The sequence below is a fragment of the Lycium barbarum genome, chromosome 5, assembly GCF_019175385.1.
Source record: "Lycium barbarum isolate Lr01 chromosome 5, ASM1917538v2, whole genome shotgun sequence".
Taxonomy (NCBI): domain Eukaryota; kingdom Viridiplantae; phylum Streptophyta; class Magnoliopsida; order Solanales; family Solanaceae; genus Lycium; species Lycium barbarum.
This window is the reverse complement of record NC_083341.1, coordinates 21,362,932-21,385,917: the sequence shown is the minus strand read 5'-3', so window position 1 is coordinate 21,385,917 and position 22,986 is coordinate 21,362,932. Positions and strand designations below refer to the sequence as shown.

General features: G+C 36.9%; 1 protein-coding gene across 6 annotated transcripts; it reads right to left on the bottom strand.

Annotated features, from left to right (window-relative positions):
* Positions 1 to 507: 507 nt before the first annotated feature.
* Positions 508 to 10,181, bottom strand: LOC132640694 (calcineurin B-like protein 7). Of its 6 annotated transcripts, none has more exons than XM_060357403.1 (9): positions 10,012 to 10,174; positions 6,928 to 7,052; positions 6,692 to 6,774; positions 6,229 to 6,288; positions 5,975 to 6,083; positions 5,793 to 5,845; positions 4,786 to 4,866; positions 4,569 to 4,681; positions 508 to 790 (listed from the first exon to the last, which is right to left on the bottom strand). In XM_060357403.1, exons 2-9 carry the CDS (start codon positions 7,004 to 7,006, stop codon positions 721 to 723), a joined length of 648 nt encoding a protein of 215 aa, XP_060213386.1. In that variant the 5' UTR covers positions 7,007 to 7,052; positions 10,012 to 10,174; the 3' UTR covers positions 508 to 720. The 6 variants fall into 6 exon arrangements, with proteins under 6 accessions (XP_060213386.1, XP_060213389.1, XP_060213385.1 ...); XM_060357406.1 differs by having other exon boundaries at positions 6,928 to 7,027; XM_060357402.1 differs by having other exon boundaries at positions 6,928 to 7,041; positions 10,012 to 10,172.
* Between the last annotated feature and the right edge of the window lie 12,805 nt (positions 10,182 to 22,986).

Genomic DNA, 22,986 nt, shown 5'->3' with positions numbered 1-22,986 from the left:
TATATATATATATATATATATTTTCCAATTTCGTTTTTATATGAACGAATTTTTTTTTTATCCTATTTTTTTTAATACACGAAATGCAAAAAAAAAAAATATATAATTTCCTATTTTTTTTTTAATACACGAAATGCAAAAAAAAAAATATAATTTCCTATTTCGTTTTTTTATTCATGAAATGCAAAAAAAACCCAAAAAAAAAAACTTATTTCGTTCATATTTTTTTAGACCAAAAGGTGAAAGGAGGGTATTTATGAGCCTTTTTCAATAGATTAAGGGTATTTTTGGACCTTTTCCGATAAAAAAAAACAAAAAAACATATTCTGTTAGTTTAAAGGGTATATTTGAGCCAAAAACAAACCTTAAGGGTATTTTTAGACCTAAAAGGTGGATGGAAGGATATTTTTAGACCAAAAGATAGAAGGAGGGTATTTATGAGCCTTTTTCAATAGTTTAAGGGTATTTTTGGACCTTTTCCGTTAAAATAATTGCAGGGCAACCGAATGGAGGCAACTCATTTCCAATTATAAATGCTAACATCACAAATTCATTTAGCAAAACCACGTCAGAACATTATGTACAAAATTACCAGCTGAACAAAACTTTCAGTGAGTTCAGATGTTTCTGAAGTTAGAAAATCATAGCAACCAACATTAGAACAGATGTTTTCTACTATGCTAATGCACCATTTAAGAGGAACCAGATTCTTCAGATAAATTAGCCTCTAAATTTTGAGTCCTCTGCTCCTGTGCCCAAGACAAAGCTCGGAAAAGCTAAATTGACATCCCTGAAAAGGCATGTAAAAACAGTTACAACCTAAAGGAGTTCAAGTGTCAGATGCACTCTTGCAATGCAACACAAACTATCCTAAAAATCAGCATTTCTTTGGTTCAGAAAAGTAAAGCGTAAGTCTGAAGACCATCCATCTTCAAACAGGTCTGAAAAAGCTCCAACAGATGCATGTTCACACGCAGAATATTTGTATGTGCGCGTAAAATGATCTTAATATTTGATACAAATCTGGCATAGCAATATCAATTTAATGTGATCCTGTACTTCAATGAAGACACTTAGAGAACAGCAACTTCCTATACAGGGTGCGTAAGTGCAACTAAAGACGTGGGAGAAGAATCTAATCCTACTAATGTTTTCATGAACTCGTAAGTTGTATGAAAAAGAATGGTACCAGTAACACAAAGAAGAGAAGCATCTGATCATACAACTTTTTCAATGAACTCATAAATTGTATGAAAAGGATCTTGATGTATAGTAGGAATACAATTGAGGAGAGAAAGGAGCTGTGGCATGGGCTTCAGACTATTGGTCAGAATATCACCAAGCCATGGTGTGTTTGTGGAGACTTTAGCAGCCCACTCTTCAGTAATGATAGAATAGGGTGGACAGCAAATAACAGATCATGAAACTTGGGAAATTCACCAAACTTTAACATTATTTCACCTCACTGACATGAAGGCCACTGGTAGAACATACACATGGACAAATACTCATGTATGGAGCAAAATATATAAGAGTTTTATGTAATGCTCAGTGGATAATGGAGTATGGCACTATTTCTTTTTTATTGGTATAATGGTGTATGGCACTATTACTGCCCAGTTTAAAGAGAATGCTTCAGATCACTACCCTGTACACATTGATCTGAAGTGTGGCACTGTAGAAAGCCTTTTAGATTTCTGAATGTGCTTGCTGAAAACAATAAGTGTTTCTTTTCTTGTATGAGAGCAAGAGCTAGTTCTGATAGTATCACAATCCTTAAGGACGCTTCTGGTAGAGTTCTGCAGAAATGAGATCGAAGATGAGATCCTGCAGTTCTATCAAACTGTTACTGGGTTCACATGAAGCACACATCCCTAGCATTGCCTTGAACATTATGAGAAGGGGTCCTAGCCTCTCATTACAACAGCAAAGGGATTTGTGTAGAGATTACTCAGGAGGAAATTAAGAAAGTTGTATTTGCTATAGATATTAACAAGTCACCTGGTATTGATGGGTTTAATGCATTGTTCTTCAAGAGATCATGGGACATTTTGAAAGAGGATATAGCTAAAGCAGCCAGAAATTAGTTGCTGAAATTAGACATCTCCAAGCAATGAACAATGCCCTGATCACCCTAATCCTAAAATCTTCACACCTTGAGCCAGTGAAGGACTGTAGGCCAATATCTTGTTGCTCAACTCTATACAAGATTATCTCCAAGGTGATACCAGACAGAATTAAGGGAGTTATAGATGGAATAGTGGGACAGGACCAATCAGCTTTCATACCCATTGCAGACAACATTGTCCTTAGACATTAATTGGTTAAGGGCTATACCCGAAAACATGCCTCCCTAAGGCATATAATAAAAGTGGATCTCCAAACAGCATATGATTCAATAGAGTGGGTGTTTTATTGAGTAAATGCTACAGGAATTGTGCTTTCCATGGGAAAGGTTAGATGGATCATGACTTGCATAAGCACAGTGAGCTATACTTTTTTTCTAATAAACGTGGGACTGTCCACTATTATGAAAAAAGGCTAAGAGGGGTCTCAGCAGGGTAGATCCCATGTCCCTATATATCTTTGTGCTATTAATGGAATACTTGAACAGATGCCTTGCTAATTTACAGGATGAGCGAGACTTTGATTTTCACCCTAGATGTCAAAAGCTAGGGGTATCACATCTCTGTTGTGCTGATGACCTGTTGATGTTCACAAGAGGGGATTTGAGGTCAGTACAATTGCTCAGAGACAGATTTGAAATTTTCTCAAGAGCGTTTGGATTGAAGGCTTATCAAGCAAAAATCAAGTGTATTTTGGTGGAGTGGATGGAGATAGGAAGAGGAATATATTAAGTCTTGTCAGGTATGAAATGAGTGAGCTACCTTTCAGGTTCCCCTTATCAACAAAAAGGCCGACAGTCTCTCAATGCAAACCTCTGGTGGCAAAGATTACAGGCAAGACCACAAGAGGCCTGTCTTATGCAAGTCGGCTGCAACTGATTACAGCAGTTTTGTTTGGAGTACAAACTTACTGGTCCCAATTATTCTTACTCCCTCAGAAAGTCATCAAGTTAATAGAAGCTGTTTGTCGAAGTTATTTGTGGACAGGTAAAGCTAACATATCAAGAAGGGCAAATTTGTTAGTCAAAAGGAGCAGGTGGACAGAATATTCTGAGCTTGAAACTATGGAATCAAGCAGCTTTATGCAAACTGCCCTGGGCTCTGGATAACATGGGTTCATACTTATTATATAAAGAAGCATAAATATCTCTACAACAGCAGGCTTCTTGGATGGTAAGAAAGGTCTTGTATATGAGGAAACATTAGCAGAAACTGGAGAGCTGATAGGAAGGGACAAATATCAGATCAAAATGGCCTATTTAACATTGCGAGGAGAGATTGAAAATGTCGCATGGAGGAACCTGATATGTCACACTGCTGCAAGTCCTAAACAAGTATTCATGTTATGGCTGGCTTTATTGGGTAAATTACGGACATAGAATATTCTGATTAAATGGGGAATTAGCATTAATGGTAGCTGTGCTCTCTGCAACTCTCAACTGGAACATGCTCATCATCTTTTTTTATTGCATTTCTCCAAGAAGGTTTGGCAACAGATTCTCCCATGGAAGAAGTGCAACAGGGCCATAAAAACTTGCGACTTGGAATGGGAATGGATGAACCCTGTAGCCAAAAGGAGGAGCTCTCAAGGAACATTAATCAAAGCCTGTTTTGCTGCTGCTGTGTATGAATTGTGGATTAAAAGGAATACTCGAGTCTTTCAGAATAGAGCTAAAAGCACTGAGAAGATGAGTTGAAAACTTCTGTTTGTATTAGAGTTAGGGATAACAAATTCCATCGTTTGTAATTTGTAGGTTTCCTAGGTAGTTTGGTTGGTAATAGGATAGTTCAGAGAAGGGCAGTTATGCTTAGGCTGCTCTAGTTTTATATTTGCTTACAACAACAACAACAACAACAACAACCCAGTGAAATCCCACAACGTGGGGTCTGGGGAGGGTAGAGTGTACGCAGACCTTACTCCTACCAAGGTAGGATGGCTGTTTCCGAGAGACCGTCGACTCAATAAAAACATAAAAAGAGGTCAGATACGGCTAAGAGATTCAAAGCGATATGGAAATGAAATGAAGTAACGCAAGCGACACAGATAACATAGAATAATCAAAGCACAGGAAATAACAGATAATAGCATAATAGCATAAATTAGAGCACAAGAAATTATACTACGATAATGCGACTATTAATAAGGCAGGGTAATGAGACTATCTACTAGCCTTCTACCCTAATATGGGTCCTCCAAACGCTCCTATCTAAGGTCATGTCCTCGGTAAGCTGTAACTGCGCCATGTCGTGTCTAATTACCTCTCCCCAATACTTCTTTGGCCTACCCCTACCTCGTCTGAAACCATCCATGGCCAACCTCTCACACCTCCGCACTGGGGCATCCGTGTCTCTCCTCTTCACATGCCCTAGTTTTATATTTGCTTACTGGTGATTAAAAGAAGTTTCATTAATTGCCAAAAAGAGAAGGTTCTGAAAACATACACTAAATAAGGAAGAGTCATATTTCTCAACAACATTGGATTTCTAGCAGCAAATTCTCTCCACTCCTCCTGGTTAATCCTGCCATCACCGTCTGTATCTGTTTCTTTAAACGTCTGTACGATGGATTAGTATTTTAGTGCAAATAACAACTGCATCATTTCCAGTTTTCCACAAAAACAAGACCTAAGCTACATAAAATGAGAAAAAAAATCCTGACCTTGTCGACAATGGCTTCAACAACATCATCTGAAAGGTGAAGATCGGATTCATCAAGAAGAGCCAAGACCATCTCCTTCACCTTTGTTGGCAAAAAAAAAAAAAACAAATTAAATCTTAGCACGAAATGCATAACATAAACTATAACTAAAACGTGGAACAATAAAAGCTACAAGACATACATGGAACCATGGCTATGCTATGAGTATACTGCAATAGAGTTTCAAGCAAAATCACACAACCCTTTAAATATCATAAACTTTGCTTTCCCCATCAGATGTCCGAAATCCATGATGTTAGCCCATACCGAGGCTCATAATATTGGTAACCAGATGTTAAAACCATTAGGTTCGCCAAATGAAAAGGCAATTGAAATTTGCATTAAACCCTCGTCCACATCAGTAAGCTGGATAACAAGGTTATGTCGGATAGGGAATAAATTCGTGACAGTTATAACAAGGCAAGCAAAAGAGGATGCCATAGAATTCCTACACTAATTCTATCTGTGAGGAGAACGCAATCATTTGGTGTTATATATCAGATTTTTCATAATTTTTTCAACCTCAGACGCCTCACAGGAAAATGTTAAAGTTGATAAGTAATCAAGATTAGATTCCTTTTTCTTTCTTTTTCCCAATGTTAAGTGAAGAATGCACTCCATTGAACTGTTTTTTCCCCTTCAGAATGATGGAATGTTTTACTGACCACAAGGAGCGAGATATCAAGATATTGTATAAGTTCCAGGTCTCGTTCAGTGGTTGCAAAAAGTTAGTATTATAAGAATGTAAATGAACTTATCAGAATTGCTCATAATCTTACAAAGAAACTAGAAAACAACTTGAGAGTTTATAGACGAATGACTTTGGTAACTGCTGATCATGCTTTAACCATATGCGGTGGATGATGGCATTGCCTAACTGATTCTTTGAGAAATGTCTCTTTGGTAAGAAATTCTGCAACTACTAGTGTAGACAAAAGCTGAGATAACAAAGCAAGAAAATGAATTACCTCCTCGCGCTCAATGTAGCCAGTGTGCCTAAGATCATATAATTTAAAGGCATCTGCAACACAAGGTTTAAGCACTTTTTAACACTGTACATAGACAGAATATCAGAAGAACTAGAGACTCTTTAAAAAAAAAAAAAACAGTTTGAAGTCCTAAGAGTTCTGACTTCGTCAGCTTTCCTCACATTCAATTTTCTCAGAATCAGGAGTCCTTGGGTGGAAAACGCTCAATGTTTGCACAAATTCTCCGAAGTCAATATGTCCATTCTGCTTGGCATCAAAAAGGGAAAATATCTGCATACAAAGAGGAGAGCTAAGGAAAAGGTTGAACCATTAAGAAACACACCCCAGAATAAAGAAAGCAGAAATCCAAGACATGCACACTCTCTTTTTGATCTACCATGGACCCCAGTTTTCAACAGCTCGTGAAAGAACATACCCTGTCTGCAAAAAGGTTTTCCTTCTTGTGGTTCTTGAAAAGTGCCAATAAGAGTTCTTCCTGTAATCAGAAGATATAGGAAATCAGTTACAGCTGTTTAATAACAACTAGGAGGAATTCTAGATGTTTTGAGAATGTAGAGAATAGTATGCAGAAGGTCAAATTGAATTGTATTTTGATCCTATGTTTTTGGTGTAATCAGATATACTCAAATGACAGTGTCTCTATCATTGATGTTTTAGATTCAATATAGAACATGACAGCAGATTTTTGGAGTACTCTTGTAAATATGGTTTCAGTACAACCTATGTACTGTTTTGCTCATTATGGAATATAGATACAGTTACCAGTTTAAAAAAAAAAAAAAGGTTCTGGGACAAAAGCCAGGGGCAACAAATGAAGATTAAAAGTATATATTAGCTTAATAGCTTTCTCATAGTCATTCTGTATTCAGATGAGATACCTTATGTATCAGCCCATCACTGGTGATGGAGCCGCTCAATTTCTTGTATAGATCAAGCAATGCTTCTACCTCACTAACAGTGACTGCACAAGTAAAGCTTTTCAGATTATCATACCAGCTAATTGATCAAAGAAGCAAGCAAAGAAAAAGAAGAAACCGGTGTTGTGCTACTGCTATCACTGGGAAGCTAACTCTCATTGCATGAAAACTTTATTCTTAAAAATGTTGGAACTTACAAACTGTTTCAGACGCAAGTGCAACAGGATCTCCCAATACGGATCTTGCCTTATCTTTTTTAGAAGCTTTGGCACCCATAACGACAATGATAGCACGATCCTAATAGGTATAAGCTGTTAAGAAACTTCAGAACGTCAGGTATATAAGTTTGCATTCCACATTACCAGAATACCAACTTCATCAAATTAAGCTTTGTGAGTTTAACTCCATAATCAGTTGAGAAGAAGCCAAAGATGATCAATAATAGACAATTTGCTTCAAAATTTTCATTTAGTCAAGCAGTCTTCAATTCATCCTCCACTTTTTTACATGCTAAAAGTTCAAACATATTCAGATTTTAAATATAGTCTCACTCACATCTACAACAGAAGAACTAAATGCGGAGAGAAATAAGGCCTGCACTGAACATTGCCCCCTTAAAAGGACATTTCACCATTTCAGATATATTTGCTACCCCTCCTCAACAGAGGCAAAATCGAAGTTAAAGTTTGCTTAAGGCATGGACTGTCAGATGACAGTCTGCATACAGATTAGTACATAGTAATTGTGACAATACAACAAAATATAACATACCCAGTATAATCGCACAAGTGGGGTCTGGGGAGGGTAGTGTGTACGCATACCTTACCCCTACCTTGTGGAGGTAGAGAGGTTATTTCCGATAGACCCTCGGCTCAAGGAAAGCATTTCAAAGCAGTTTTGGGAAAAGAAAATACGAAAGTGAAGAAGCCACGACAAATAGTAAGGAAAACATTGCATAGCATTATGAAAGAAAGAAACAGTAACAACAGCTGAATAATACGATACCTGAAGTACAAGAAACAACAGATAGTAACAAAATTCGAAAAACAAGAACTACAAGAATAATACTAATATTACTGGTAAGAAAGGAGAAGCAAATGCGGTGCTCCAAACTACCACCAAGCCAATCCTACAGGAAAGTGAGACAACGCTCAACTACCTACTAACCGTTTACCCTAATGAGTGACCTCCATATCTCCTATCTAAAGTCACGCGCCATGTCCTGTCTAATCACCCTCCCAAATACTTCTTCGGCAACCTATCTTTAAACCCATCATTGCCAACCTCTCGCACCTCCTCACTGGGGCATCTGTGCATCTCCGCTTCACATGCCCGAACCATCTCAGTTCGCTTCTCTCATCTTGTCTACCACGGGCCCCACTCCCACCTTGTCCTGGATATCTTCATTCGTAATCCTATCCCTCCTAGTATGCCCACACATTCATTTCACCATCCTCATTTCCGCAACTTTCATCTTTTGAACATGGGAATTGTTGACTGACCAACACTCCGCAGTATACAATAATATAGTTAGTCTAATCACCACTCTGTAGAACTTATATATCATGACTTCATTAATTCAAGAATGAACTTCAAATACTAAACTAGTGTTATTATGAGCAACTAAATTCATATATGTTTGTTTATTTTATATTTTCCATAAATTGTGTGCTTCACTTCAAAGATGTGTGCCCTTCACTTCACACTTTTCTCTTCAAGCCCAACAAACCTTGTAGTTCTGCTATTATTTTTGCGCTTTTGCTTTTGAAAACATTGTGCCAAACACCCACTACCGAAATTCTTCCAACAATTTGTTTTCCCCAAAGTCCAACTAAAATCTCACTACTTAAAATTGCCCCCTAACTTCACCTATTCCCATAGGCACACTTATAGCATGGTGATGCCACCCTTGTCCAAGGGGTATCAATTGACAAGATAGGACAAACATAATCATAAATATAGTCCCTCCATCCAGTTTTACTTGTCCACTATACTTTTTTTTTTTTTTGAGGTAAAGGTAACTATATATTCACACAAAAAACTCATCATTTAAAAGTGATAAGGTGGAAAATTGCAACCCACAATGGCCAGATGATACCTTCAAAAAACTTAAAACCTTTACACTTGCCCTGTGAAATCAACTAAAGCTTCTACCTCCCCCACCATATCTTGCTTACACCAAAAATAAAGTAAGCTAAGACATTTTTACTTGTCCGCTATACTAAAAGTAGATGTCCACTTTTACTTGTCTAGTTTGGATGAAAAATCAACAAAAAATTTATTACTTACTTCCTAATTTACCCTTATTATTAACTATAATCATTTCGAAGGGGAGCCTTGGTGTAACTGGTACAATTGTTGCCATGTGATCAGGAGGTCACTAGTTCGAGCTATGAAAATAGCCTCTTGCAGAAATGCAGGGTAAGACTGCGGACAATAAACCCTTGTGGTCCGGCCTTTCTCCAGACCCCGCACATAGCGGGAGCTTAGTGCACCAGGAATGCTCTTTATTAACTATAATCATTTCCTAATACATTTCTCAAAGCAATGAATTTATTATATTTAAAGGGTGATATAGTAAACTCATCATTTTATTAGTTACTTTTTAAGAGGTGTGTCAAGTCAACCATGGACAAGTAAAAATGGACGAAGGGAGTACTATATGTTGAAACCCCTGGCTTCATAGTATGTTTATTTTTTCATAGTGAAAATCCTAGTTCTGCTACTACTTATACCTATATTACTATGAAAATGAAAAGTATGCAATAACCCAAACAATTACTCTCAAAACACAAGCTTGACTATGCATAAATAAAACACCTTCACTTTCACATCGTCAACCTTTCTTGGTTCAAGAAAATTGTATGTTGATCACTCTTTAAAAGAAGAAAAAAATGAAGCCACTATCAATGTTATTTTTCCAACTAATAGAGCGTTAATCACAATTATGGACCATGGAAACAAAGATAGAAATACATAGAAAGAGAAATACTGGACTTGAGGGATCTAAACAACAAAACGAATTTTCTATTTTCAGTTACTCCTATGGAAGGAAAATAAAATACACAGCTCAAGTATCACAATTTTTTTAGTTTTCCAGTGGAGGTAGAAAAAGTGAACAACTAATAGTTAAAGTATGTTTTGTTAACTAGTCCATGATAATTTAGATCATAGTTGAGATAAGAAGCTAACCAAAAAAAAAGTGATACTTACTGTTTTTGATCCTTTAACTCAAAAAAACTTTATAAGAAGGAGAAAGAAGAGAAGAATAGCATGTATACCTGTCGAGAGAAGCAGGAAGGAGGATGAGAAAGAAAGATTCAAAGTGCAGTTTGTTGATTTTCAGGTCAATTGTTTCGCCTTTTCTGAGCAAAACAAACATCATTATACAAACGACAAAACTCAAGTGATTGGAGAACAATTGTTTAATTTTTCAAGAATTAAAAAACTAAAGCTGGTTTATTTTTAAAGGACGCGGTTATGTGTCACGAAATTGGATGTGTTCCGTACAAAGGAACTTATTTGGGGGTGGTCTTTACTTTATCCCTCAAATTGTTGGTCTTTAATTTTGTAACGCTCTATCAATTGTAAAAGTAGTTCGACAAATTTCTTAATGTTTCTAAACTATTAAATCATATAAAAATTTCTATAAGTTAGAAAATAACAGCTTTCATAAAGTATATTTAGAATTCATTTTTACAAACAAATGCATGAACCGATATTCTTCTCCTTTTTATTATATTGAAATTTTAGGGGTCAAAGTCTTTAATGATTCAAATTGAGTTTTATCTTATGTTGGGTTACTTAATTATTTTTTTCTCAGTTAAACTTATATTGGCTACCCATTTTTAGAAAAAATAAAATATCTACGGTATTCAAGTAATATAGAAAATATTTGATGCTCCAAATTGTTGTATGATGGCATCAATGAAGTCATGCTCCTCTAGGATCGAGTTAGGTCGAGAGAAGCACTCAGTAGTGCTACCACCCACTCAAAGATCCCGACCAAGAGCTCGGGTTCAACAGGGACCACTGAGGGAAAAAAAAGATTTCAGGAGAAGTGAATAAATATAACCTATGGGAAAAACGCAAGAAAGAGAACAAGGCTCGTTGAAAAACTTACGAGTTGGATTCGATGCCTCCGGAAATGGTTCAGATTTGAACTAGTGCAGATGACTGGCCCAGATCTTAATAAACTGGTGCATTCAGCCCGATCATAATCATCCTCCGGGTTAACAAGACAATGTTTTCCTCTGGGGTAAAGATAAACTAACCCTCCCCAGAAAACCATAGGGGCGTAAAGATGCATTAAGTGGTCAAGAGTGAACGAAACACCAGCCTGATCGGCCAAAAGTTGGATGCAGTAAACAAGACGCCAGGTTTGATGAGCGATCCAATACACACTCGATATCGGCGGCAAAAATCCTCTATTATTTGAGAAACAGGGATCCTGAAACCTATCGCGGTGGGATAGGTGTAAGTCATGGAAAAACCCTCTGAGTGGTGGTTCATCTTGGCATCAGGCTCGACAGCAGCAATGGAAACTTCAGGAATGAAGTTACAGTCAGTACGGACTTTGGGGATAGTCTCGGCAGTGATAAACGACTCAACCCCTTCAACACATTGGTGGTCACTAACAGTGCCAAAATCATCATGGTATTTGAAACCCATGGGCAGGATATCTGTAGCATGGGATTGTAGTTCAATTTCTTGACTAGTGGGAGAAATTGGAGCCTTCCCAGAACGAAGTCCAAGAGATGGAGTATCGTTATGAGAAGAGTGGTTGGGCGATGAAGAAGGAGTTCACATGGTTAGAATTTTGTAAAGAAGAAAGAGTTGCAAAAGCAAAAGTCTTGTTCGTCTAAAAGGAAAGGAAAATTTTGTTGAGTTTGGGATTGATTTCTTGCCTTATTTATAATTCGAATGAGGGAGGTGAAGCTTTTGGTATTCAAAAGGTCAATATTTCCAAAAAGGTTGCAACTTTATGTCAATCGTTTTAATTGAAGAGTTGCGGGCATTTCCCAGTAATCGCATTGATTACGAATTTGACGGTTGCTTTTTCGAATGAATCAATGGGGCGATTCGTTTTCCCAACATTAAATGGTAGCAAAACCGGAATGATTTCAAATCCACTCCCTGGTATTCATTCATCTTACCGGAGAGTGAGGGGACTATCTGTGTACATGGCAAAATACAGCTTGGCATGTGTCGAAACAGTATTGGAACACGTGGTAGAGGAAGATGAAACGCTTCCAGTTACAACATTTAATACAAGCAAGAAGCCCAGTTGCATCGGGAGTCGAGTTACAAGGGAAAGTCACACCGAATAATTAATAGCGGAATAACGTTACAAAATCGGACCAGATCTAAAGCAGACGTTACGACTTAGTATTAAAGGAAATATTCATTGCCCATTATTAGGATTTAATTACTAGTTAAAGGATTCATGTATTTGTACTATAAAAGGGGCTTAACAGCCCAGAAGAAGGATCATCGAATAACACTAATTACACACTATTCTTACAAGCTTCGCTGTTCACATTTATTCTCTTAAATTGCTCTTTTGCTCCGGACTATTATACTTCTTCTTAGAAAGTTTAAGTGCTTTACAGTTCCACAGGTTGAAACCTATCAAAGGATTTGCTTCCAGGATCATTGAAGCCCAGGCTTAATTGCTTTATATTTAATTATTTTTTTTTAGTCAATCAATTCATCTATTATCATTCTAATTAGCTTATTTTCACTGCCTATAACAAAATCAAATCACGTATCTTTTAAACTACTAAACAAATTTAACTGTTCTCTTTTTAGGGTAAACAGTATGTTTTATTTTGGGAAAAGGGCCTGATTTACCCCTCTACTTTGGGAAAAGGTTCATATTTACCCCTCGTTATACTATCAGGCCATTTATACCCCTACCGTTACAATAGTTGAAATATTTGCCCCTATTTTTAACGGAGGGGTAAATATGAACCTTTTCCAAAGTAGAGGGGTAAATCAGGCCCTAAAAAATAAAACACCCTAAAGTTTCCAAACAAAACTTACTTCGGGTACCTTTTCAACCCCTAAAATGACTATCCGAACGTCTACATATCCTTGATGTATTGAGCCTACATTATTGTACGCAGAAAAAATATCAGGTTCTATATAAAATATTGACGTTTCGGAGTTTTGACACACCACTAATCATTGGTCAAAGTATGAAAAAAAAAAACTAAATTTTTTCAACCAAAACTTACTTCGGGTACCTTTTCAACTCCTAAAATGACGATCCGAACGTCTACGAATCCTTGATGTATTGAGCCTACATTATTGTACGCAGAAAAAAATATCAGGTTCTATATAAAATATTGACGTTTCGGAGCCTTGACACACGACTAATTATTAGTCAAAGTATGGAAAATACCACTAAGTGTTGCAAAAAATAAAGTTGGCCAATTTTTGTTTTTTATTCATACTTTGACCAATGATTAGTGGTGTGTCAAGACTCCGAAACGTCAATATTTTATATAGAACCTGATATTTTTTTCTGCGTACAATAATGTAGGCTCAATACATCAAGGATTCGTAGACGTTCGGATCGTCATTTTAGGGGTTGAAAAGGTACCCGAAGTAAGTTTTGGTTGAAAAAATTTAGTTTTTTTTTCATACTTTGACCAATGATTAGTGGTGTGTCAAGACTCCGAAACGTCAATATTTTATATAGAACCTGATATTTTTTCTGCGTACAATAATGTAGGCTCAATACATCAAGGATATGTATACGTTCGGATAGTCATTTTAGGGGTTGAAAAGGTACCCGAAGTAAGTTTTGTTTGGAAACTTTAGGGTGTTTTATTTTTTAGGGCCTGATTTACCCCTCTACTTTGGAAAAGGTTCATATTTACCCCTCCGTTAAAAATAGGGGCAAATATTTCAACTATTGTAACGGTAGGGGTATAAATGGCCTGATAGTATAACGAGGGGTAAATATGAACCTTTTCCCAAAGTAGAGGGGTAAATCAGGCCCTTTTCCCTTTTATTTTTATTGTATATAATGTTTGCAGGAAATGATTTTATTTTTATTGTATATAATGTTTGCTGGAAATGACTTTAAACGTGAAAAATGATTAGTGTGGGCTCATATAACCAATATCAATTTATATTTGGACTAAAACGTAACTATTCTTATTAAAAAAAAAAAACACCCACAATATTGTCTTTTTTATTAAAAAAAAAAAGCTTGTGTGTGAGGGACCTAAATCCGTACCTAACTTCGTCATTGTCAACAAAAAAGTCGCTTATCGAACCGGATAAGGATGTGATGGCCTTTAACCTTTGTCTTGGATAACATTTATTTTGTGATAGAATTATAATAAAGGGAAAACATTATTTTTAACGGAAAAGGGCCAAAATTACCCCTGAACTTTGAAAAATAGTTCATTCATACCCTTCGTTATACTTTAGGGTCAATTATACCCTTAGTGGTCGTTTGGTTGCTAGTCAAAATAGTCCCGGGATTACAATCCCGGGACTAATTTATCCTATCAATTGGTATTATTTTATACCATCTGAAAGATGGTATAAAATAATCCCAGTATAAGTGGGTTAAGAAGGTATAAGTTGAGTTATTCCAGCACTAATTTTTATACCACGTTTGGTGCAAGGTATAAAATAATCCCGGGATAAATCTATACCTTATACCAAACGTGGTATAAAAATTAGTACTGGTATAACCCATTTTATACCTCAAACCAAACGACCACTTACAGTTATACTATGAGTTCAATTATACCCTTATGACTAACGGCTGCCACGTGGCATCATCCCAACCCTTCAAAAATTATTTTACCCTCAAATAATTTTTTACCCACTAAAATAACTCAACCCGACCCGATTTTTTTTTCGAGCAAAAATAATACGGATACTTTTTCCAGGAAAAAAAATAAAAATAATTTCGTATTATTTTTGCTGGAAAAAAAATTGTTGAGTTATTTTAGTAGGTAAAAAAATTATTTGAGGGTAAAATAATTTTGAAGGGTTGGGATGATGCCACGTGGCAGCCGTTAGTCATAAGGGTATAATTGACCCCATAGTATAACTGTAAGGGTATAATTGGCCCTAAAGTATAACGAAGGGTATAAATAAACTATTTTTCAAAGTTCAGGGGTAATTTTGGCCCTTTTCCGTATTTTTAATCCCTGAGTTATTGTTAATATTCCACTTTTAATCCTTGTGTTATTGAACTCACCACATTTAACCTTTAATTAAATCATATGCGTGCTTTTAATAAATTTGCTCTACTTAAAGGTATTAAACTAAATAGTACCATATAACATTCACCGTGCAAATGACTTTAAAAGTGTGTTCAAATTTCACAATGAGGAAAAAAAAAATTCTCTCTTTAAAGTATCTTAACTTGTGAGGTAAATCTAGGCAACTCTTAATAAAAGTATTAAAATAGACAAGATCCAAATTAACTATAGAGTCACCGACATGTAGGTGAAATGAAGAGATTCTCATTTTTCATAAAATTGAAAATCTTTTTAAAAAATAAAACCTCATATTTGTTCTTTTGGCAAATAATTGTATTAGACCAAAAGTGAACGTCAAGTACAGGGATGAACATTGCTAAAATTGAAATATACGTGAAAGTAGTAAAGAGAAAAGAATATTTTGAGAGAATTTTCTCTGCCTTTGTATTCACAATATGACCTCCTTATATACAAGCAGTGTTTTCAGAGGCGTTTCGGGGCGAGTCTCGAGACTCGCCCCGGGGCGTAAATGAAAGGCATAGATACATAGGGCGTAAGTCCCGGGCACAAAAGCGTAAGCTCCGGGCGTAAAGGCGTACGCCCCGGGAGTTAAATTTGATTTTTATTGTTTTAAAAATATTTTTTTCTATAAATTATGATTTTTATTATTGGTATAATGATATTTATACTTTATGTTTTCATTTTTACTGATTTTTCCTAAAATATATAAATAAAAAAATCACCTCGCATAGAAAATAACACTCCCATAAATAGTTTTTTAGATGATTGATGTGCCGTGAAATTACGGCACAATCAATGCCAATTGCTTAATCTTTTGTGAATCCTCAAGTACTTTTGATGTCACTTTTCGTGTTTTTGTGTTAATTTGTAGAATAACAAGTGTTGGAAGCAAAATGAAGCAAATACAAGCCAAAGTGCACCAAGACACCACCTGCGAGTCGCAGGTACTGCAACATTTGATGCCAGAGATGTTGAAGAATTGAAGATAGTGGTGCAACACTTGCGAGCACCACATGCGAGTCGCATGTGGTGCATGCGAGCCGCACTTGATGCAGCATGTGCTGCACCACAGCTGCTGGAATCTGCAGCACCTGCGATGACTACTCGCAGGTTGCACATGCGACACCAGATGCGATTAGCATCAGACGCGTAGGGGTATTTTTGTCCAGAATTTGTTCCCGTTTTGGCACTTCTATAAATAGAATTCTAGGGTTTTGGATTCATTATTCTACACTTTTTAAAGTTGTCTTTTTCTGGAGCTCATTTATTATTGGTGGTTGAAGCTTTTTAAGAGATTCTCCACTTTTGTCATCTTCTCCATTTAAGACTTTTGCAAGCTTTATGGATGCTCTTTATGCTTTTACTTTATGTTTAATGAATATTAGTGGCTAAACTCATTTAGCTAAGGTTGTGGGACCAAATGTGTTAGTTATGTGATTGAGTTTCATATTCACACTTCATTTATATGCCAAATGTGTTTTCTATTAACTTTTCATGCTTCCATGTCGTGTGATGGTGTACAACATTACATGTGCCTTATTACTATTGCTTTGCTTAGAAAAGAAAGTAGAGGTTAGGAAAAGAGTTAATAGCAACAATTTGAGGCATAACCCTCATCTAATAGCTTGAGCTAAGAATAGGAAAGTTAGTTGAGACTAAATGGGTGTTCTTATATAAAACATTCTAAGGCTTGGAAAAGCTTAGAATGAATTTTGCTAATTTGGTTGGAAAACGTTTGGCAAGAGTTAAGTGACTCTTGGTCTACTACACTTATGTATAGAAATGAGTTGAAGTGAAACCCAAGTGCATTACTTTCCATTGGAACCACAACCTTAGTTCAACTCCAAATAGTTAAATCTCATATCAACAAAGCATAGACGTAATGGTCAAAGACCAAAATCAAACATTATTATATTCCCCTTCCCTCGAAATATAGATTAAGAGTCCAACGTTACACTCAACAAGTATATTTCTTCATTGTATTCTCTTTGGAATTCGACCCCAACCTCGTTGGGTTCTATATTTGACAACGACCGCTTACTCGTACTATTAAAGGTGTAATTTGGGCGTATTATTGATTAAGCCGGAAATTGATATGATAGAGATTTCATAGCACTTTGTTCCTAAAGCAACTTTATCCCTTTGTTGTCATTGCTCTTACACTTTTTGCCCTTTTTGCCCTTCTCCTTCTTTGGATATACAAATAAAAGTCAGTGCAAATATTAGTTAAGGTCGGGAAGGACTAATAGATCTGGAAATTAATGATGAACTGAATGAAGATTTTATTTTAAAGATTATCTAGGCTATTATCATTTTTTGTGTTGTTGCCTTTCTCAAATGATATTTATAATAATTCTTTTTATATTAATTGGTGATTTATTTACAGAATTTAAATGAAAACTTTACTTTTGCTTATTTTTTAGTAATAAAATTACAAAATTGAAGATACATGAGACATACACCCTGTAGATCCATGGGACTTACGCCCCGTGTCTCGGGGCCTACGCCTCGCCTCGTGTTGCGTAAAACATCTCGGCTCGCGCCCCCACCTCTTAAAACACTGTATACAAGTAAGTCACTGCCTATGATAACCCTATCTTAATAGGACTACAATCCCTATATTACTGTAATTACAATAGGATTATGATTACCATATATATTTATGAGATTTTCGGTCGGTCACAATACCCCTCAAGTTGCAGCATAAGGGATCCGAATGCGCAACTTACCGAGTAAAAATTCATACTGCGCCTTTGCCAACACCTTCGTAAACACATCAACCAACTGCTCATCATTGGTACTTAGCTGTGAGATGTATTACCGGACGGAAGCTGATTCCGAACATAGTGACAATCCACTTCAATATGTTTGTTTCATTCATGAAACACCGTATTTGGGAAATACAATACCGCTTGACGGTCACAGTATACATTAAACTTATACTCTTGTTCGTCTCTAAAACTCTGAAAAATTTCATTTAACCATTTCGATTCACAGACTGTTATTCCATCGATCGATATTCTACCTCAGTTAAAGAGCGGGAGAGAATATGTTACTTTTTGTTCTTCTAAGACATGGCAAAATTTCCTAGCGAGATAAACCACCTGGTAAGTAATTTTTGGATCAGCGGGGATCCTGCCCAGTCCGAATCACACGATTCGTACAAATGGAGGTCACAATCTTTCTTCATCACAATTTCTTATCTTGAGTTATTCTTCAAAAGACGCACCACCCGGAGAGCCGCATCTCGGTGAACCTCTTTTGTTGCTGCATGAATTGAGAGAAAACATGCACGCAATATGATAACTCTGGTCGGGTGAAACAGAGATATATGAGTTCACCGACCAATTGACGATATGGTTCCAGATCTACCAAATTAATTCCACCAGTCAGTGCCAAACTGTGATTCTATTCCACGGGACTGCTGATGAGTTTAACTCCCAATAATCTGGTCTCAGAGATTATGTTCAAGGCATACTTTCGTTGACACAAAAATATTTCGGTAGGACCCTTGACAACCTCAACTCCCAAAAAATACTTCAAAGAGCCCAAATCCTCCATGTGGAAACACTTGCGGAGATAGTCTTTGAACCATTCAATGGCACTATGCTTATTTACGGAAATGATTAAGTCATCCACATAGGCTAAAACATTGAGCTACACACTACCCTAGTGCATAGTAAAGAGAATAATCTGTGTACGACTGTCTAAACCATACTTTATCAAAGTGCTTGACAACTTCATAAACCAACAACGTGGAGCTTGTTTCAGTCCTTTTAGATATTTTCAGAGATAACACACCTTCCCTGGGCTGGAAACATGAAATCCCGGTGGAAATTTCATATATACTTCTTTCTTGGGATCTACGTGCAAGAAGACATTATGAACATTCATCTAATGCAATTCCTAATTCCGAGCACCCGCAACTACCAAAAATGCCCGAACGGTCACTACCTTAGCAACCAGTGCAAAAGTCTCATTGTAGTCGATTCCTTCCTCCTACTTTTTTTAGAAAATAACCAAACGAGCCTTATATCGCTCATTAGTACCGTCAGAGTTGTACTTGATTTTGTACACCCATCTACATTCGAATGCTTTTTTATCCGGTGGCAATGCCTCTAGTGTCCATGTTCTATTATCCTCCAACACTTGTATCTCTTGCTTCATTACTTTCCGCCGTTGTTCCTGTCACGCCCCGAAACATGGCCTGGGCATAACAAAACACTCGGTGATTTGCTGCATGCGACCGAGGAAACCACATGGCTTGCTGAATCAACATGGGGCATGTACTGATGCGGAATGTAATAACATACGTGGTGACAATAAAACATGAGATCAATTAATCATAAGTCTAAAAATATATAATAAATGCTGAGCCAATACTGGCTATACGACTCTAAATATCTGACATGATATACTGAACTAGTCTAGTCTATGAAATCTCTGGCATGAGTCTGACTGCTAAACTGTTTATCGGGACAAGGCCCCCGGCATACCTTAATTGCATAACTAACATGAAGTAAATAAAGATAAAACCCCGATTGCGATGGGGCTCACCAATAGCTAATACGTGCAAGGTCCTAACGAGCTGATCCATTATCCTGTAAATCTGCATCGTGAAATGCAGGCCCCTTGGAAAATAAAAGGGAACATCAATACATTGAATGAAATAAGTATGGCACATGAAATAACAGAACTGAAACTGAAATTGTATCTGTAAGCTGAACATGAACATGAATATCATCTAACATGAATAAAATATTTTAATTCTGTAAAGATATCTGTGGGAGAGAATTAGTATAACCGACATGTAACCACCACGTAAGCACGTGGCGTCTGATCTCTGCCTGATCAGCTAAGCCATCCTGTACCTTGCCAGGCTACAAAACACTAACATGAACATGAATGGATCCAATAACTCGCAATAGGTAAACATAAAGGTATCGTCCTAACTAGGTGGAGCGATCCTTATCCTGCACTGGCATACGTAGTTTCAGACTGTCTGAGCCTTCTCGATAATTTGTGCAACTCCCAAAACATGAACATGGATATAATTGGCTTAATAGCCCATGAATTATATAAACATGATTCGTGATTGTATTATAACACGAAGATAGATATATAGTATAACTTGTATGAAAACATGGAAGCATGTAGAAGTTCAAGAAAATAAACATAAAAGTTCATATCTTGCATTTAAGAACCCATGGAATGCAAAGTATGGGTTTTCATGGATTATAGACAGATTCTCAATAACCAAAAGGGAATATTAAGACCACAATAACGAACTATTAAAGCAAACATGGTATATCATGGTACATGTACTTAGGGTTATCATGAATATGTCTAGAACCCTAGTTTTTGTGAAGTTTCATATAATCATGGAAGAACGTGGTGTGGGGAAGAACAATGATGTTCCCACACGTAGATAGAAACCCTACATACTTGTTAATGCTTCAAAACTTGTAACTAATGGTCTGAACTTGAGAAGAATCCCAAAAGCCTTAATCTTGAATCCTTGAGGTGGGTTTTCTTGAATACCCTAAGTCTAGAACAATGAATTCCTATTTAATACTATGTTGGAATTCACTTGGGATGATTAGAATAGACTTACCTTGATGTATTATAATGGTGGGAGGAGAAGAATTTCGTGCTAGGGCTTGGGAATATGAAAAGTGGGATTAAAACTGAACCAACGTATTTATAGTTTTACCGAGTCGGGAGAATGTACGGGCACCTTGTATGGCCCGTACAATATTCTACATCCCGTACAATATGGACGTACCTCATTTGTCAATTTCCAAAGTTACGATTTTTGTGAAACGAGATACGACTTTAAAGTATGGTTGTACTTTAAAGTACGGACCGTATAAAATATACGGTCACAAAGTACGGACCGTATAAAATATACGGTCACAAAGTACGGCCCGTACATGTTGGTCGTACCTGGAATGTCACATTCCAGTGACTTCCCCTATGCGGTACGTTCAAGAAGTAACGCCTGTACAATTGACGTAAAAATCAAATTTACCGATCTGAGGCAAAACTGTAATCCTAACACTTCCCGTCTTGGTTTCTATGCCCCTGAATCATGAACGTAGCTTATTTTAAAGGTACGAGGTGTTACAGTTCCTTTTTCACGGCTTCCGAGAAATTTCTTGACTCGTTTCTGGTAGTGAATGCTGCAGAAAAATTTCATTGTCACAAAGAAAAATTATCACAAGTCATCTAGTTAGATAAATGATAAGGTACACCTGAAGGCTGTTGAGGAACAAATGGGCGATCTGATGGACTTTGCTTCCATATTGTTTCAGTGACATAGTCGCATAACAGACTGATTCTTGTTCTTGGAGTTTTTTCCGGCCCATATATTCTTTTGATCAGATTTGTTCAGTCCAAACCTCTTTTGTCCTGACTTCCTCCGTATGTCCTCCACTTAGATCGATCTCTGTCCGGTCTGAATCAGTCTGGACTTCAGGTTCGGTATTTGATGTTCGAACTGTGTCTATTCGGGCAGCTTCCCCAGAGTTGTCTATAGTAACTGTATCCATCTGGTCTTCCTCTCCAAATTTTTCTATCCTTTCTTATTTTGTTTCTTCCCACTCAGTGTTCAAGCCCCCCTTGCCCCGAAATCTCTATTATCCGGGATGAGATCAGCAGATTCTTTATTTGTTATCAAGTGGCCCGATCCTGAAGCAAATGAGAACTTGGTTTCGTAGAAGTCCATATCCCTGGACACCAAGTATTCCTTATTTTCTAAGTCATAAAACTTTGATCCTCTCTTTCCATAGAGGTATCCTACAAATACACACGTACGACTTCATCTTTCAAACTTATCTCGTATTCTTCCCATTTTGTGCGCGTAGCACATCGACCCTAACACTCTTAAATGTGTGTATTGTGGCACCTATGCATATAGGATCTCGTAGGGTGTTTTTCCATTTGACACTGAACAAGGTGTGTGGTTGATCAGATACCTACCAGTCAAAACACATTCTCCCCAGAATTTTATGGAAGGTGGCTTTGAAATCTCAATGCTTGTGCCATATTAAGAATGTGACAGTGTTTTCTTTTGACCATTCCATTTGCGGTGTTCTGGTACAAGATTTTTGGAAATGAATTTCATGTTTGAAGAAGTAATTCTTTATACATGTGAACTCAGTTCCGTTATCACTTCTAATAATCTTCACCTATTTACCAAACTGCCTGTCCATCGAAGCGAAGAAATTTTTCAAGGTTTGGGTCACTTCTTTCTTATGAACAAAAAAAAATCCACACTGCTCGAGAACGATCATCCACAATAGTAAAAAAATATAAGGCACCACAAGAAGAAGGAGTCCTATAAGGTCCCAATAAATCACAACAAATCATTTCAAAAATCTCAGTAGCTATATTATCACTTAAATGAAAGATACTTCTTGTTTGTTTTGCCCTTTGATAGACGTCACACTCTTTATCTAATCTAACACTACTCTTCTTTAGAACTAATACAGCCAAGGCATTCAGATGTGATTTGGGTGAGAGAATGAAATTTTTGGGAATTCAGAAGTGTTTGGTTGACCAAATTCAATATCGAGCGTAAATGAGAATTTTTGGTAATTTCATTGATTCCAATAGGTCCGTAATGTCGATTATGACTTGGTTGAGTAGTCGGTTAGGTTCCAGGGGTATTTTGGTCATTTGGTTGGAAAACTAGTTTTGAGCGTTTGGTGTTGACTGGGTCAAGTTGACTTCTTTTAGAAATTTCGAGTGCACGAGTGAGTTCATAGTGTATTTTATAGTTAAGATGCATATTTGGTTTGTATCTGGGAGGTTTCAGATGAGTATCGGGATTTCAGGGTAGAAGAGTTTTGGTTTTTCAGTTGCTCTGGTTTCCTTCTTCGCGTTCGCGAAGAATGCTCACGTTTGCGAGAGTTGTGGGCCAGAAGGGTCACATTCGAGAAGAGAAGAGGAGGTCTGGGCTGGGTCGACTGACCCATCGCGTTTGCGTATGCCTGGGCC